A 14,433-nucleotide genomic window follows, 5' to 3' on the forward strand; every position below is an offset into this window, starting at 1 on the left:
GTTTGCTCACCTCTAAAATGAGAATAACAATAGCAGAACTATTAGGAAGATGGAATGAGGTATGTGGAAAGTGCCTACATCTGTATCTGGCACACAGTATATGCAATATTCAGGTCTGTCATAAAAATAATATAATCCTTAACCACATCCTGGGCAAGCAGGGACTGAGGCTGTTGTGACCACTGCTGTATCAAAGTGCCCAGAAACCAGAAGGGACTACTGAACCATATATTGTTTGAATGAACAAAGAACTGAAACAGGGTCCTCCAGCAAGCGACTTTACTATTGGAGCCGCTGCTTCCACATCTGTAACTGCTGAGGTTGTGAGAATTCAGTAAGACCACAGAGACATGTCTTGAGCTGCATGGTTCACTCAGTCCTTGACTAACTAACTACATATTAAGCATCTATTATGTGACAGACACTGGGGATACATGCGTGTGTGCGTGCTAAGTCATGTCCGACTTTTTGCGATCCTATGGACCCTAGCCCACCAGGCTCTTCTGTCCATGGATTCTCCAGGCAAGAATACTGGAATGGGTTGCCATGCTCTCCTTCAGGGGATCTTCCCCACCCAGGAATCGAACCCGTTGTCTCCTATGTCTCCTGCATTGACAGGCAGGTTCTTTATCACTAGCGCCACCTGGGAAGCTCAACTGGAGACACAGCTAATAGTACATCAGACCAGGTCCCTCATGGGAGACAGACGGTGAGAAAAAAACACAAATAAAAGAGTTCCAGTCATTTATGCTCTGGAGGTGATTTAAAAAAAACGTGATGTGAAGTAGATGATGGAGGAGACCACACAGTCTCAAGAAAAGGGACTTTATAAATTAAAAAAAATTTTTTTAATATATTACCATCAACGAGGTAACTATCAAAGTAGATTGAGCGCATACTATGAGCTAAATCCTCATAATTACCTTCCTCTTAGGGACTAGTGTTAATTCTCTTGCCAGTGCAGGAACCGCAGCAGACACGGATTCCATCCCTGAGTCGGGAAGGTCCCTTGGAGAGGAAGATCTTCTGGAAGAGTAAACGGCACCCCACTCCAGTATTCTTGCCTGGGAAATCCCATGGACGGAGGAGTCTGGCGGGCTACAGTCCACGGGGGTCGCAAAGAGTCGGACACGACTTAGCGAGTGAGCATGCATGTTGGTATCGATAGTTTATTTAACAGATGAAGCAGCTGAGGCCCCAGTGACAAGGAGATGGCCTATGAAAATTTGTCTCTAAATCCAAGGGCAGAGAGGGTTCCTAGAAGGAAGCCAGCCTGGGTGGGACTCAGTTTCTCCCGAAGGAGAATGGAAATTATCAAAGAAACCTGCAACTCGTGTCTTTTCCGCCAGGGGGCGATGGCATCCCACAAGAGGATTTGAGCTGTAGGGGCGCTGGAACAGGTACCCACCCTCAGGCAAGACCCCCCAGCGAAGGTGGCTGGCTGTCCCCACCTCCCGACCCGTTTCTCTCTCGCTGAAGTGCAACAAAGGCCCCTCGGAGCGCGGCTCAGGTTAACTCTGAGCCTATTTGATTAGTTGAGCGGGAGAAAGTTGCTCTCACTTCTACAGTATATTTTCCAAGTTGGATTCCTACTTTCAGTTCCCAAGTTGAACTTTCGGATCCTGAATTCGAATCTTTCCAGCTCCCAGAGTTGCGAGTTCGAGTCTAACAGCTGTCCGTACTGTACTCTTTTCCCCATCCTTCTTCCAAATACTTCAAGTTCAAAGTCCAGCCCCAACCAAAGTTCCTGGGTAACTCCTCGGAGTCCAGACCTTGCCCCATTCCCAAACCTTCCCCTAACCCCAACTTCGACTTTCCTCTTAACCTCCAAAGGACTAGGGTGAGAATGGTGAACATAAGGATACCTCGCTCCTAATTCCACCCAAGAGACTCTGGGCCAGGGGCCGACTGCCGCTGGACCGAAGGCTCTGGAAGCGGGGGCGCGGCCGAGGGGCGCAGTGACCCGGCCAGCGTCCCCACCCGCCTCTAAACTTAGCCGCGGTGACGCGCGGCCCGGCTATAGCGGCGGGGCCTGGGACGCAGGGGGGCCCGATCGGAGGGGGAGCGGCTCAGCTCCGCTAGCCTCTATTTATAGAGCCCGGAACCCGAAATAGCGCGGAGCCGAGCGGCCGGGATGACGCGGGAGCCGCCGGGGGCTGACTCACCCGGCCCGGAGCGGCGGCCCCCGGATGGGGGACAGTGGAGGCGCTGGACTCGACCCCACGCCATTCCGGGCACCTCTTCTGCTGGGACGTCCCAGGTTTCCACGAGGCACTGTGGTTGGATACGCAGCAAAAAGGAGGATCTGCAGCACGAGAGACTGAGGTTAGATCAGAGGTGGGACTTCCCTCAAAGAGCCCAGAATCAAAGAACTAACTTTATACAAGAAGAGGGGTTGGGAAGGAGGGGAGATGAACCAGATATACACACGTATTTATCACCAGCAATAGGACTGAGGCGTCTTGGGGGCAGAAACATGGACACAACCGAGCCAAACCCCTGGGTCACAGCTGTCCCCCTCTCCGCTTGCCATGGCTTCTTGCATGCTGTTCCCACTCCCTAGAATGCCTTTTCCTGCCTCCCCAGTCTTACAAATTCATGCTCCTCAGAGACCTGGTGCTAAGGGCAATCCCTCACAAATTAAAACTATGACCCACTGGACTGGAAGCCCCATGAGGGTAGGGCCAGGCGCTTCTCAGTCATCACCATTTTCCCAACATAAGATAGACCTCTGGAGAAATTAACTGCGTGAATAAAAACTGTTGGTAATAAAATAAAATGACTTTTCCCAAACTATCACAGCAAATGTTGGTTGTATGCTACATGCCAGGTGTGAGTCGGACAGTTATCTCCTATGGGTCTCACTACAACCTTAGGAGTGAGGTATTTTTATTATTTTCATCATCACCAACCTCATGATGTTTGTGGCCCCAGGGACTGTAGCCCTCCAGGCTCTCCTGTACACAGGCTTTCCCAGGCAAGAATACAGGAGTGGGTTGCCATTTTCTTCTCCAGGAGATCTTCTCAACCCAGGGATCGAACCTGCGGCTCCTGTATTAGCAGGCAGATGCTTTACCACTGAGCCATCTGGGAAGCCCAACACCATGTTAGAGATGAAGAAACTGAGATTCAAGGAATACCTTACATGTCCTCAGAACTGTCTCCTGAACCAGGTACCCTGGCCCCGGAGATGTTCAGTTCCCAGGACACTGTGTTTAGTTCCTATTGGACCGAAAGGTAAGGGGTTATTCTCAAAGTGCAGTCCACAGAACCTTGGCGGGTTCCCCAGCACTCTTTCTTGAGCTCCCTGGGGTCAAAATGATTATCATAGCGCTGACACTTAACTCATTTTTTCACTTTCTCTCTCAAATGTTCAGTCCAACCTGCAAAATATCTCAACACACTGAGCACAGAAGCAGAGGTGAAGTCCTAGCTATCTTCTGTCTAGCCAGACATTAAAGTAATTTGTAAAACATTGCCCCTCTTCTTACTAAATGTTCTTTCTTTCAAGTACAGTTGGTTTTGTTTGTTGGTTGGCTTTTTTTTTTTTTTTGCCATGCCTCAAGGTTTGTGGGGTCATAGTTCCCTGACCAGGATGGAACCCGTGCCCCTTGCAGTGGAAACTCAGAGTCCTAACCACTGGACTACCAGGGAATTCCCCCAAATATGGTGGTTTTAAATTTAAAATATAGGATTTATGTTAACCTGATTTTTTGGAAATTATTTTTAAATGAACCAATAAATAATCCTTAAATATCTCAGCTTTAATTTCTAATATAATAAATATGGATAGATATAATCCATATCAGCAGAAGTTCTTTGGAGTCCTCATTACTTTTTATGCATTTATTTTTAGTTTTTGCTGCGCTGAGTCTTCGTTGCTATGCCCAGACCTTCTCTAGTTTCAGTGAATGGGGTCCACTCCTCACTGCGTTGCGAGGGTTTCCCCATCGTAGTGGCTTCTTTTGTCACAGAGCTCAGGCTGTAGGAGCTCGGGCTTCAGTAGCTACAGCACTTGGGCTCAGCAGTTGAGACTCGTGGGCTTAGTTGCTCCTTGGCATGTGAAATCTTCCAGGACCAGGGATCAAACCTATGTCCTCTGCACTGGCAGGTGGACTTATCCATTGTGCCACTAGGGAAGTCCAGTCCTCATTACTTTTTAAGAGCATAAGCAACCTTGAGACCAAAAGTTTAAGGATCACTGACCTAATACCGAAGTGTTATATGAAAGACAAGAGTATGAAACATCATTTTAACTGGGAGTGGGAGAATGGGAGGGCGGGAGAGTTTTTTTCTGTCAAAGAAACATTAAAGAGATCTACAGGATGACAGGCAATCCACCAGGTGAAGGGAGGAGAGCTTTCAAGGCAGTGGGGACAGTTTGTGCAAAGCCCCTGTGGTAGGAAGTTGCTAAGCCTACAAAGATGAAACACACGGAGTGAGGAGTAGAATGGCAAGAAATAAGAGGAGGCAATCAAGGGACCAGATCATGTAAGATTGCAAAGGCCATGGTAAGAACTTTGGATTTTATTCTGAGTGGAGAATGGCCAAGGATGGAAGCTGGGAGCCCAGTAGCAAAGTGATCTCAGTTGTCCAGGGAAGATCAGATAGTAGTCTAGACAAGGGTGATGGGAAGTCAAAAGAAATTTGTGGGGGCTTCCCTGGTGGTCCAGTGGTTAAGAATCCACCTTGCAATGCAAGGGACACCAGTCTGATCCCTGGTCCAGGAAGATCCCACATGCCAAGAAGCAACTGAGTCCCAATGCCACAAACACTGAACTGTGCTTTAGAGCCCTCGAGCCGCAACTATTGAACCCATGTGCTGCAACTCTTGAAGCCCCATCGCCTAGAGTCCATGCTTCTCTTGTTTCTATTATAATTTCTAGTTGATTAATGTTACTGAATATCATCCGTTGGCCAGGCAATCTGGCCTAATTCTCAGTTTAAAATAGTTTGTTGATTCTCTTAGTCTTTCTTTGAGATGGTAGCATTATCCCTTGCCTTCCCATCTTTATATGTCATTCATTTTTCTTGTCCTACAGCATTTGCAAAGACTTTCAGGACGATGTCAAATGGCAAGGTTGATCGGTCCTCATATACTCCACATCGCAGCCTTCTGAGAAGACTTTTTTTTTTGGCTGTATCAGGTCTGAGTTGTGGTGTGCCGGTCCTAGAGCAACATGGGCTTGATAGTTTCCACCTGCAGGCTTAGTTGCCCTGTGGTATGTGGGATCTTAGTTCCCCGACCAGAGATCAAACCTGCATCCCCTGCATTTGGAAAGCAGATTCATAACCAACGGACCGCTAGGAAAGTCCCTGAGATGACTTATCTTGTTATTCCTATTGTGTAGAAGGAGAAAGTGAGGTACAGAGAGGCAAGTCTCTTGATCAAGGCCACACAGCAAAGAAGCAAACAAACCAGGACTTCAACAAAAGCTTGTGTTCTCAACCACTGCCTTAAAAGAAAATTCAATAGGCATTCTGTATTTTTTTTTTAAATAGGCATAATACCTTGTGAGTTTCCACAGTGGCCCCTGGATCTTGAATGAGGCTCTGGGGACCTGAGATCTGATTCTGACTCTGCCTTCTTTTTGAGCCTCAGTTTTCTCCTTTGAGACAGCATTTGAAAGCCACAGAAACGCCATCTTCAGGGTATAAGGGGACAGGCCCCCAAACAGACTGTATTCATTTCCTGTGGCTGCCTAACAAATTACCACAAACTTGGTGGCTTAAAACAACAGAAATTTATTCTCTCTCAGTTCTGGAGACCGGAAATCCTATTATAAATCAAAATATCAGCAGGGTCACACTCCCTCTGGCTTTTTTTAAACTTTTCTTCTTATTACTTTTATCTATTTATTTTTGGTGGCACTGCATTTTCGTGGCTGTGCTCGGACTTTAGCTTTGGCCAGTGGGGGCAGCTCTTTGTTGCGGTGCTTGGGCTTCTCATCACGGTGGCTTCTTTTGATGCCGAGCACAGGCTCTAGATCGATGACTCAGTAGTTGTGGCTTAGCTGCTCCGAGGCATGTGGAATTTTCCTGGACGAGGGATCGATCCCTCGTCCCCTGCATTGGCAGGCAGATTCCTAACCACTAGACCACCCTCTGAATTTTCTAGGGGAAGATTCTTCCCTGCCTCTTCCAGCTTCTGGTCACCCTAGGCGTTCCTGGGCTTGTGACTCCATCAGTCTCATCTCTCCCTCCATTTTCACATGACTACATCTCTAATCCATCTCTAGTTTCCCTCTGCTGGGCTCTCTCTTTCTCTCTTTTAATATCTACTTCTCCATTTATTTAGGTCTTCCCTAATTTCTCTCAGCGATGTTTTATTAGTGTGCAGATCTTGCACATCTGTTATTTATTTGTTTTTGACCATGCTGCAAGGCATTCAGGATCTTAGTTCCCTGACCAGGAATTGAACCTATGCCCCCTGCGGTGGAGGTGTGAGTCCCAACCCCTGGACCTCCAGGGAATCTCCTCCCCCACACTGCCTTTCTCTTGTAAAGACACTTGACACTGGGTTTAGGGACCACTTGGATAATCCACAGTGATATCATCTCAAGATCCTAACCTTAATTATATCTGCAAAGACTCTTTTTCCAAAAAAGTTCCCATTCACAGATCTCAGGTAGACTCATCATGGGTTGGAGAAGGGCACATCATTCAACCCATTACACGGATTAAAACAGAAAAATGAGAACAGGAAAACATGTGGCAGAGTTTGGGCTGGGAGGCGCCCAAAGCTTTGTGACTGCACACCCCCATTCCAGTGGGGAATGTCAAAGCATGCGCCCTTGAGAGCCCAGAGTGGTCCCGGTGTGCTTCACATGATGGTCAGAAGTCGAGTGTGGCCACCATGCTCGGATATTTCCATGAGGATGGGAAGTCTTTAAGGGAGTTTTTCATTCTTCAACTCTTAAAGTGGAGTTGAGAGATTTTCTCTTTCACAAAATTCCAAATAATAATAAAAGTCAAACACTCGCACAGCACTTAATATGTGCCAAGTCTTGTTATAAGTGTTTAAATATCTATCCATTCATTTAATCCTCACAAAACCCGCTCTGATGTCTTGCCGATTCTCCTTTCATAGAAGAATAAACTGAGGTGCAGAGAGGCTAGAGTTTCAGTTTGGAAGTTTCAGAGCTTGAACTCTGTAGTCTGGCTTCAGTGTCTAGGTTCTTGATGTTAAGCCTTACTGTCACCTGGAGGCACACCATCTCACGTTAAATCTGAACTCTGAGAAAGCCACACTCCCAGATCCCTGGTCAGGGACTGGCTACTGCTGCGATGTCTAATATGGCAGCCATTTGGCTACATGTGGCTCTTAAGCACTTGACATATGGCTGGTCCAAAATGAGATGTGTCATGAGTGTAAACTCCACATCACATTTCATATACTTAGTGTGATTAAAAAAAAAAACAAACCTATCTCGTTATGAAAACTGCTGGACTTCTCTGGTGGTCCAGTGGTTAAGAATCTGCCTGCCAATACAGGGGACACAAGTCCTATCCCTGGTCCAGGGAGATTCCACGTGCCCTGGGCAGCTAAGCCTGTGTACAACTACTGCAACCTGCACAGTCTAGGGCCCATGCTCTGCAACTAGGGGGCCACCGCAGCGAGGAGCCTGTGCACTGCAACCAGAGAGACGGCCCTGCTCACCACAGCTAGAGAAAGCCCATGTGCAGCCACCGCAGCGAGGAGCCTATGCACTGCAACTAGAGAGACGGCCCTGCTCACCACAGCTAGAGAAAGCCCATGCGCAGCCACCGCAGCGAGGAGCCTATGCACTGCAACTAGAGAGACGGCCCTGCTCACCACAGCTAGAGAAAGCCCATGCGCAGCCACCGCAGCGAGGAGCCTATGCACTGCAACTAGAGAGACGGCCCTGCTCACCACAGCTAGAGAAAGCCCATGCGCAGCCACCGCAGCGAGGAGCCTATGCACTGCAACTAGAGAGACGGCCCTGCTCACCACAGCTAGAGAAAGCCCATGCGCAGCCACCACAGTGAGGAGCCTATTCTCTGCAACCAGAGAGACGGCCCTGCTCACCACAGCTAGAGAAAGCCCATGTGCAGCCACCGCAGCGAGGAGCCTATGCACTGCAACTAGAGAGACGGCCCTGCTCACCACAGCTAGAGAAAGCCCATGCTCAGCTACAAAGACCCAGCGCAGCCAAAAATAAATTTTTTTTAAAAAAAGGAGACTGCTGATATTAAGCACATGTCGAAATAATATTTTGCATCTATCTGGTTAAATAAAATACAGGAACAAAATTATTTTCACCTGTTTCTTTTGGCTTTTGCAGGGGAGCTACTAGGGCATTCAAGCCCACGTCCTATTTCTTGTGGACAGCGCTGGTCCATGGGATTTGCTGTCTCTCCATCTGGGAGGGCATCAGATGATGGGATGCCACTTGTTCCGGGGGTCACTGAGCCTCAGGATTTCTTGTGATTGTTCCAGAACAATCCATGTCAGAAGCACATTCAAACAGAGCGACTAATGCTCACATCAAAAACATGGCTTTAAAGGACACTCTCAAATTCCTCTCTGCACCAGGTGAAGAAGCTACTTAGCCGAGAGAGACCACAGTGCCAGGCAGTATTTTGCAGCCACTCTGTGTCTGGAGTATACTTTTTTTTTCATAAATTATATACACGCATGCCTTTATTGGGCTTTCCAGGTGGCGCTAGTAATAAAGAATCCGCCTGCCGAGGCAGGAGATCTAAGAGACCCAAGTTCAATCCCTGGGTCGGGAAGATCCCTTGGAGGAGGGCATAGCAGCCCCCTCGAGTATTCTTGCCTGGAGAATTCCATGGACAGAGAAACCTGGTGGGCTTCGGACTACAGGGTCACAAAGTGTTGGACACCACTGCAGCAACTTAGCATGCACTCACGTGACCTTATTAAAAACATTATAAAACTTACAAAACGGAGATACAAGGACTTCCCTGGTGGAACAGTGGTTAAGACTGCACGTTTCCAATACAAGGGGTACAGGTTTGATCCCTGATCAGGGAACTAAGATCCCACATGCTGGGTGGCATGGGCAAAAAACAAACAAAAATAAAAACCCTTGAAACAAACAAAACAGAGATAAAATACTCATGGATGAACCAGGCTGCATGAGATCACGAGTTCAAATCCTGACTCTGTCCCCTCCCTGGCTGGGATTCCTTCCATGAGTTCCAGTTTCTTCATCCAGAAACTGGAAGTGTCTGTTCCTGTGCCCTGATGGGTGTTGGGGGAAGTCAGTGAGGCCGTGTGTGCAAAGGGCCCAGTACACTGCCAGGCAGAGAATGAGCTACAACAGCCACCAGGTTTCTTGAGAGGCTGGGAGCTGGCTTAGGTCGGAAGGAATCATGTTAGGTTTCTCAGCAGAGGGGATCGCTGTGTTGAACCTCAAAGCACGGAGCACTATTCACTAGGTGGAGGAGGATGGGAAAGGTATTTGGGCAGAGAAAGCTGAATGTTTAAGTCAGGAGGCATGCGTGAGGCACTGGTAAAAGGCAGGCTGTTCGAGATTGTTTGAAGGTGGAGTGGTGAGTGTTAGGGAAAGGGGTGGGGGGCAAGCGATGGAGTTGAATACAGCAGCAGGCCACGGAAGGCCTTGTAGATCACAGGACCAGAGCACTGGGGAGCCACAGCAGGCTCTGAGCAGGGGGGAGATCAGAAAGGAGCGGATTTGTGGTTTAGCAAAATCCTTGCAGTGGGGGGCGGGGGCAGATCTGGGGCAGGAAACCAGGGCTGAGTGTAGATATGAAGGAAGAAGTGGGGAAAGGGGGCCAAGCAGGCAGCTGGGTCAGAGTAAGGAAGAGGAGGAAGGAGAACATATAAAATCTTTAAAAGATAGAATGGAGGGAGGAATTCTCTGGTGGTCCAGTGGTTAGGAGTTTGCCTGCCAATGCCGGGGACACAGTTACCCCTGGTCTGGAAACATTCCACATGCCGCAGAACACTGAGGCTTGCGCGCCGCAACTACCAAGCCCACGAGCTGCAACTGCTGAAGCCCACGCGCCCTGGAGCCCGCGCTCCGCAACAAGAGACGCCACTGCAATGCGAAGCCCCACGGAAACTAAAGACGTTGCTGCGACTACAGAAAGCCCGAGCACAGCAATGGAGAACCAGCGCAGTTAAAAAAAAAAAAAAAAAAAGGAATAGAGGAATTCCCTGGCGGTTCAGTGGTTGGGAATTCTGAGCTTCCATTGCAAGGGGCACAGGTTCGATCCTTGATGGGGGAACTAAGGCCCTACAAGCTGCACAGGGTGGCAAAAAAAAAAAAAAAAAAGGAATGGAGATGAGTGATGGGCTATGGGAGGTAAGGGGAGGAAGGCGCCAACAGGACTCTGGTCTAAGAGACATGGTGTATGTGGGACTAAGTGGAAGCTGGGGGGCCTGGGAGAAGGGACGGACCACAGGCGTAGAAGGAAGACACCGAGGTCAGGGTGCAATTCTGTGGGACAACCAGGGGGAGGCATCCAAGAAGCTTCTAGATACATGGGTCTGGAGTGCAGGAGAGATGGCGAAGCAGAGGCTGGGAGGCAGGCAGAGCTCAGGCAAGGCTGAAACCCGGACAGTGGGAGAAAGGGGAGGGTGCAGTAGGGTAAACCCACCGTCGGCCAGTGATGACAGTGGAGAGTGGTCCTGCCCGGGGCAGCAGCCTCAGAGTCGGGCTCTCATTCTGGTCTACACCTGGGGACAGGAAGACGAGCAGACCCAGAGCCACCACAGGAGTACCTGCCTGATGAGGGGTGGGGGCTCAGGTGTACACAAGCAGGCCATGCCTCCGTGTGTGTGTGTGTGTGTGTGTGTGTGTGTGTGTGTAATGAATGGGTACTTCAGGGGGTACAGTTATAGAGGTGGTGCAAAGTTCCTGGTTGTGGGGGCGGTTAGAAAGCGAAAGTGAATTAATTGGGAGTCTCTCAGTTTCAAGGAGAAGGCAATGGCACCCCATTCCAGTACTCTTGCCTGGAAAATCCCATGGATGGAGGAGCCTGGTGGGCTGCAGTCCATGGGGTCGCTAAGAGTAGGACACGACTGAGTGACTTCACTTTCACTTTTCACTTTCCTGCATTGGAGAAGGAAATGGCAACCCACTCCAGTGTTCTTGCCTGGAGAATCCCAGGGATGGTAGAGCCTGGTGGGCTGCCGTCTATGGGGTCGCACAGAGTCGGACACAACTGATGAGACTTAGCTCTCAGTTTCAAATCGGAGAAGGCAATGGCACCCCACTCCAGTACTCTTGCCTGGAAAATTCCATGGACGGAGGAGCCTGGTAGGCTGCAGTCCATGGGGTCGCTAAGAGTTGGACATGACTGAGCGACTTCACTTTCACTTTTCACTTTCATGCATTGGAGAAGGAAATGGCAACCTGCTCCAGTGTTTTTGCTTGGAGAATCCCAGGGATGGTAGAACCTGATGGGCTGCCGTCTATGGGGTCGCACAGAGTCGGACACAACTGATTCGACTTAGCAGCAGCAGCAGCAGTTTCAAATGCAGACTGGTTCAGGGAAACCTATTGGCTCACACTTTCAAAAGGTCAAGGAGTAAAACCAGCTTCAGTCACAGCTTGATCCAGGAGCTTAAACAATGATATGAAGTCACTGTCCCATATCTGGGGTTTTTATTTGATTTTCTCCTCAGGAAGACATTCGTTGAAGTAGCAAAGGCAGCCCTAACAGCTTGAGGCTCATATCTCAATCTCTTAGCCACCCCAGAGGGGAGAAAGGGCTCCTGCTCAAGGGTTCATCATTCATGGTCTTAAATGGGCCACATGCCCACCTCGGACCCAATCACTGTCCTCAAAGGCCAGCCCAATTGGAATATTCTGACTGGCTGGACCTACGTCAGGTATCCTTCTCTGGAACGGGGATGGGGTGAGCCCCCAAGACAATCAGGTGAACTGAACTTGAAAAAGGGGTGGTTTCCCCAAAAACAAGTAGAAATTTGGCAAAACCATAGATACTCATGTGGCTGGAAGCAAAGGGAGATGGGAAAACAGATTTTCTCATTTGTTAATGGGGTGTGAGATTATGATCTCACCTCTGCAGGTTAGGGTGAGGATTACATGAATTAATGCAGGTGAGACATTTAGTAGACTGCTCAGTAAAAGGTAGGTGCTGGATAAGAGGTAGCTATTATTTAAAAACCAGTAATCAGTATTACTATTATTGATGATGAATGGCATCTATGTGCTGGGAGGTAATGAGCACCTAGGCTCAGGAGGAAACCAAACTTAAGCTGAACAATCACGCAGTGAACACTCATGCAATCTACAGTGTACAAGCTCAGTCCCCAAGTGATTCTTCTCCGGGTTTCTGTTTCCAAGTCTATGAAATGGGGTAAGGGGACTGAATGAAACCAGATCATTTTAGAGTGCCACCTCCTTAGAAAAAGGCTTCCCCTGGATTACTCTTACAGTGTGTGGGTGCTCAGTCCCGTCCAACTCTGCGAACCCCACGGACTGTAGCCAGCCAGGCTCCTCTGTCCATGGAATTTTCCAGGCAAGAATACTGGAAGCGGGTTGCCATTGCCCCCACTCCAGGTGAACCAAGGATGGAACCCAAGTCTGGGTTCCATCGCCTCTTGCAAGTCTCCTGCGCCTCTTGCATCAGCAGGAGGATTCTTTTATCACTGAGCCATATGGGAAGCCCACTTTTACCAAAGCATTCCTCTAATTATAATAGATCCTCCCATTTTATTTTCTTAACAGTGCTTACCACAATCTGAAATCATCTTATGGTCTTTGAGTGGGGGGAGGGGCGTACCATATGTCATGTGAAATCTTAAGTTCCCCAACCAGCAATCGAACCCATGCGTCTGAAGTGGAAGGACAGTCTTAACCACTGGACCACCATGGATGTCCCAAATCATCTTATTTATTCAGTCTCCCCCATTAGAATGTCAGCCCCGCAACACCAAGGATATTTGAGGTCTGTCTTGTTCACTGCTGTGTCCTCATCACCTAGCACGTTCCCTGGTACACATTAAGCCCTTGATAAATACTTGTCCAGTGACTAGCTAGATGCTGTTTATAAAAACATAGGGTGCCTAGTTTTCTGATACGTAGTGAGTTCTCCATGAAGGGAAGTGCTGGAGGTGAAACTGAACGAGCAGTACCTTGAAATTCATGATGCGAGGTCCCCAACCCAGTTCCTGTCCCGGCCTCAAGTTTCCTCATTTATAAAACGGGTGTGTGGCCGGCCGTGGGTGGTTTGTGGGGGTGTGTGAACTCCTGGCCCGGCCCCTGCCTGCGATCCCCACAGGGGCCACCAGGGGGCGCGGCGCCTCTGCCCAAAAGTCGGCCCTCAAACGCTCGAGCCCGGGTGGACGCTTCCCGACGGTCCTGGAATATTCTGAGCCGCGCGGGCTTCCAAGCGCTCAGGAATCCAAGAGTTTGTGTGGATGGGCGGGTGTCCGCGCGCCTCGCAGGGGGGCGGGCGGTGACTCAGGCGCGCGGCCCCCAGTTCTCGCGAGGGAGCGTGCGCGGCCTCGGGAACTCGCGCGGTGCCGCGTCCATTTTTACCCGAGCGCCGCTAAAAATAGCCCCCGCGCTCCGAGCGGAGCCCGAAATAGCGGCCCCCAGATAAGGCAGGACGACTCAGCGCTTCCGGGGAGCGGAAGGGGGAGGCAGCGGGGGGGCGAGGGGAGTGGGGACGGGCTCAGCTGGGCCTCTCCGCGTAGCTGTGGCCGGACGACCGGCCCCCGCCGTCCCCGCGCTGCCCCCAACTGCGACCCCAATCCGCATCTCCCGAACTGTCACCAGCCGCGAATCAGTGCCCCTAGCCCCTCCATCCCCCGCAGTTCCCTGTCTCCTGGTCCCACGCCTCAGTTTCCCCTCTGTTCTTCACCCCTGACCGTTATCCAGCTTCCCCCTCCGTATCCTAGCCTTTATTCTTAACCCTGCCGCCCTTCCCCAAGTCCCCCGCTGACATTCGTCTCCATCCCTCAGCCCACCCTTCCCGAAGCCCTGTCCCTACTCTCTCTCGCCTTTCTGAAGCCCACCTCGCGCCCCCTCTCCCCCCACCCCCAGCCCTCAGCTCCGCTTCTATGGGGGTACGATGCAAAGGTCACAGGAACTCATGCCGGACCAGCCAGGCAGAGGGCTGGGAGTGAGGCTCTCACTTCTTGGCTAGTTTCTGTAGTGGATCGGATGGGCTTAGTTCTGGGTCTTAGCCAGTTTCAGGGCTCATACTGTGCCAAGGGTCAGGGATTCAAGCCTGGGCCAGGGTTGGGGCTCAGACTGGGGACAGAGGCAGTCTGCTGTCACCAAAGTTGGGGTCTCTGTGTCATCAGTCAGGGCTGTGCCCGGCGCCCCACTGTTTGGCTCACCAAACCCAATTCAACTATGATTCTTCCCTTCCTTGCAAGGCAGGGACACGATAGCCCCAGGCAGTGGGAAGAGCTCTGGGCCTGGGTCTCCCCTGTGTACTTGG

At 50.1% G+C, this 14,433-nt stretch overlaps 1 protein-coding gene and 1 long non-coding RNA gene across 4 annotated transcripts in view; one reads left to right on the forward strand and one right to left on the reverse strand.

Annotated features, from left to right (window-relative positions):
* The window catches only part of ERCC1 (ERCC excision repair 1, endonuclease non-catalytic subunit), a 51,245-nt gene that overhangs the window by 18,447 nt on the left and 18,365 nt on the right, over positions 1–14,433 (reverse strand). The window contains exons 1-2 of one of the 2 annotated variants that reach the window (XM_086353163.1): positions 2,913–3,046; positions 2,162–2,305 (exon numbers count right to left, since the gene is read on the reverse strand). In XM_086353163.1, the coding sequence (XP_086209289.1) occupies positions 2,162–2,305; positions 2,913–2,917 (149 nt within the window). In that variant the 5' untranslated portion in view covers positions 2,918–3,046. Of the gene's footprint in view, positions 1–2,161; positions 2,306–2,912; positions 3,047–14,433 lie in introns of those variants that run through there. The other variant, XM_086353158.1, reaches the window with a different exon arrangement.
* LOC147354054 (uncharacterized) lies at positions 2,046–8,274 on the forward strand. 2 transcript variants are annotated; one of them, XR_015146188.1, is made up of 3 exons: positions 2,046–2,337; positions 3,016–3,237; positions 5,043–8,274. It is a non-coding gene; the product is annotated as an uncharacterized LOC147354054 (long non-coding RNA). The 2 variants fall into 2 exon arrangements; XR_015146187.1 differs by having other exon boundaries at positions 2,047–2,325.

The sequence above is a fragment of the Bos grunniens genome, chromosome 18 (assembly GCF_055505025.1).
Source record: "Bos grunniens cultivar Pamir isolate PY7600 chromosome 18, Bosgru_T2T1.0, whole genome shotgun sequence".
In the NCBI taxonomy this organism is placed as follows: domain Eukaryota; kingdom Metazoa; phylum Chordata; class Mammalia; order Artiodactyla; family Bovidae; genus Bos; species Bos grunniens.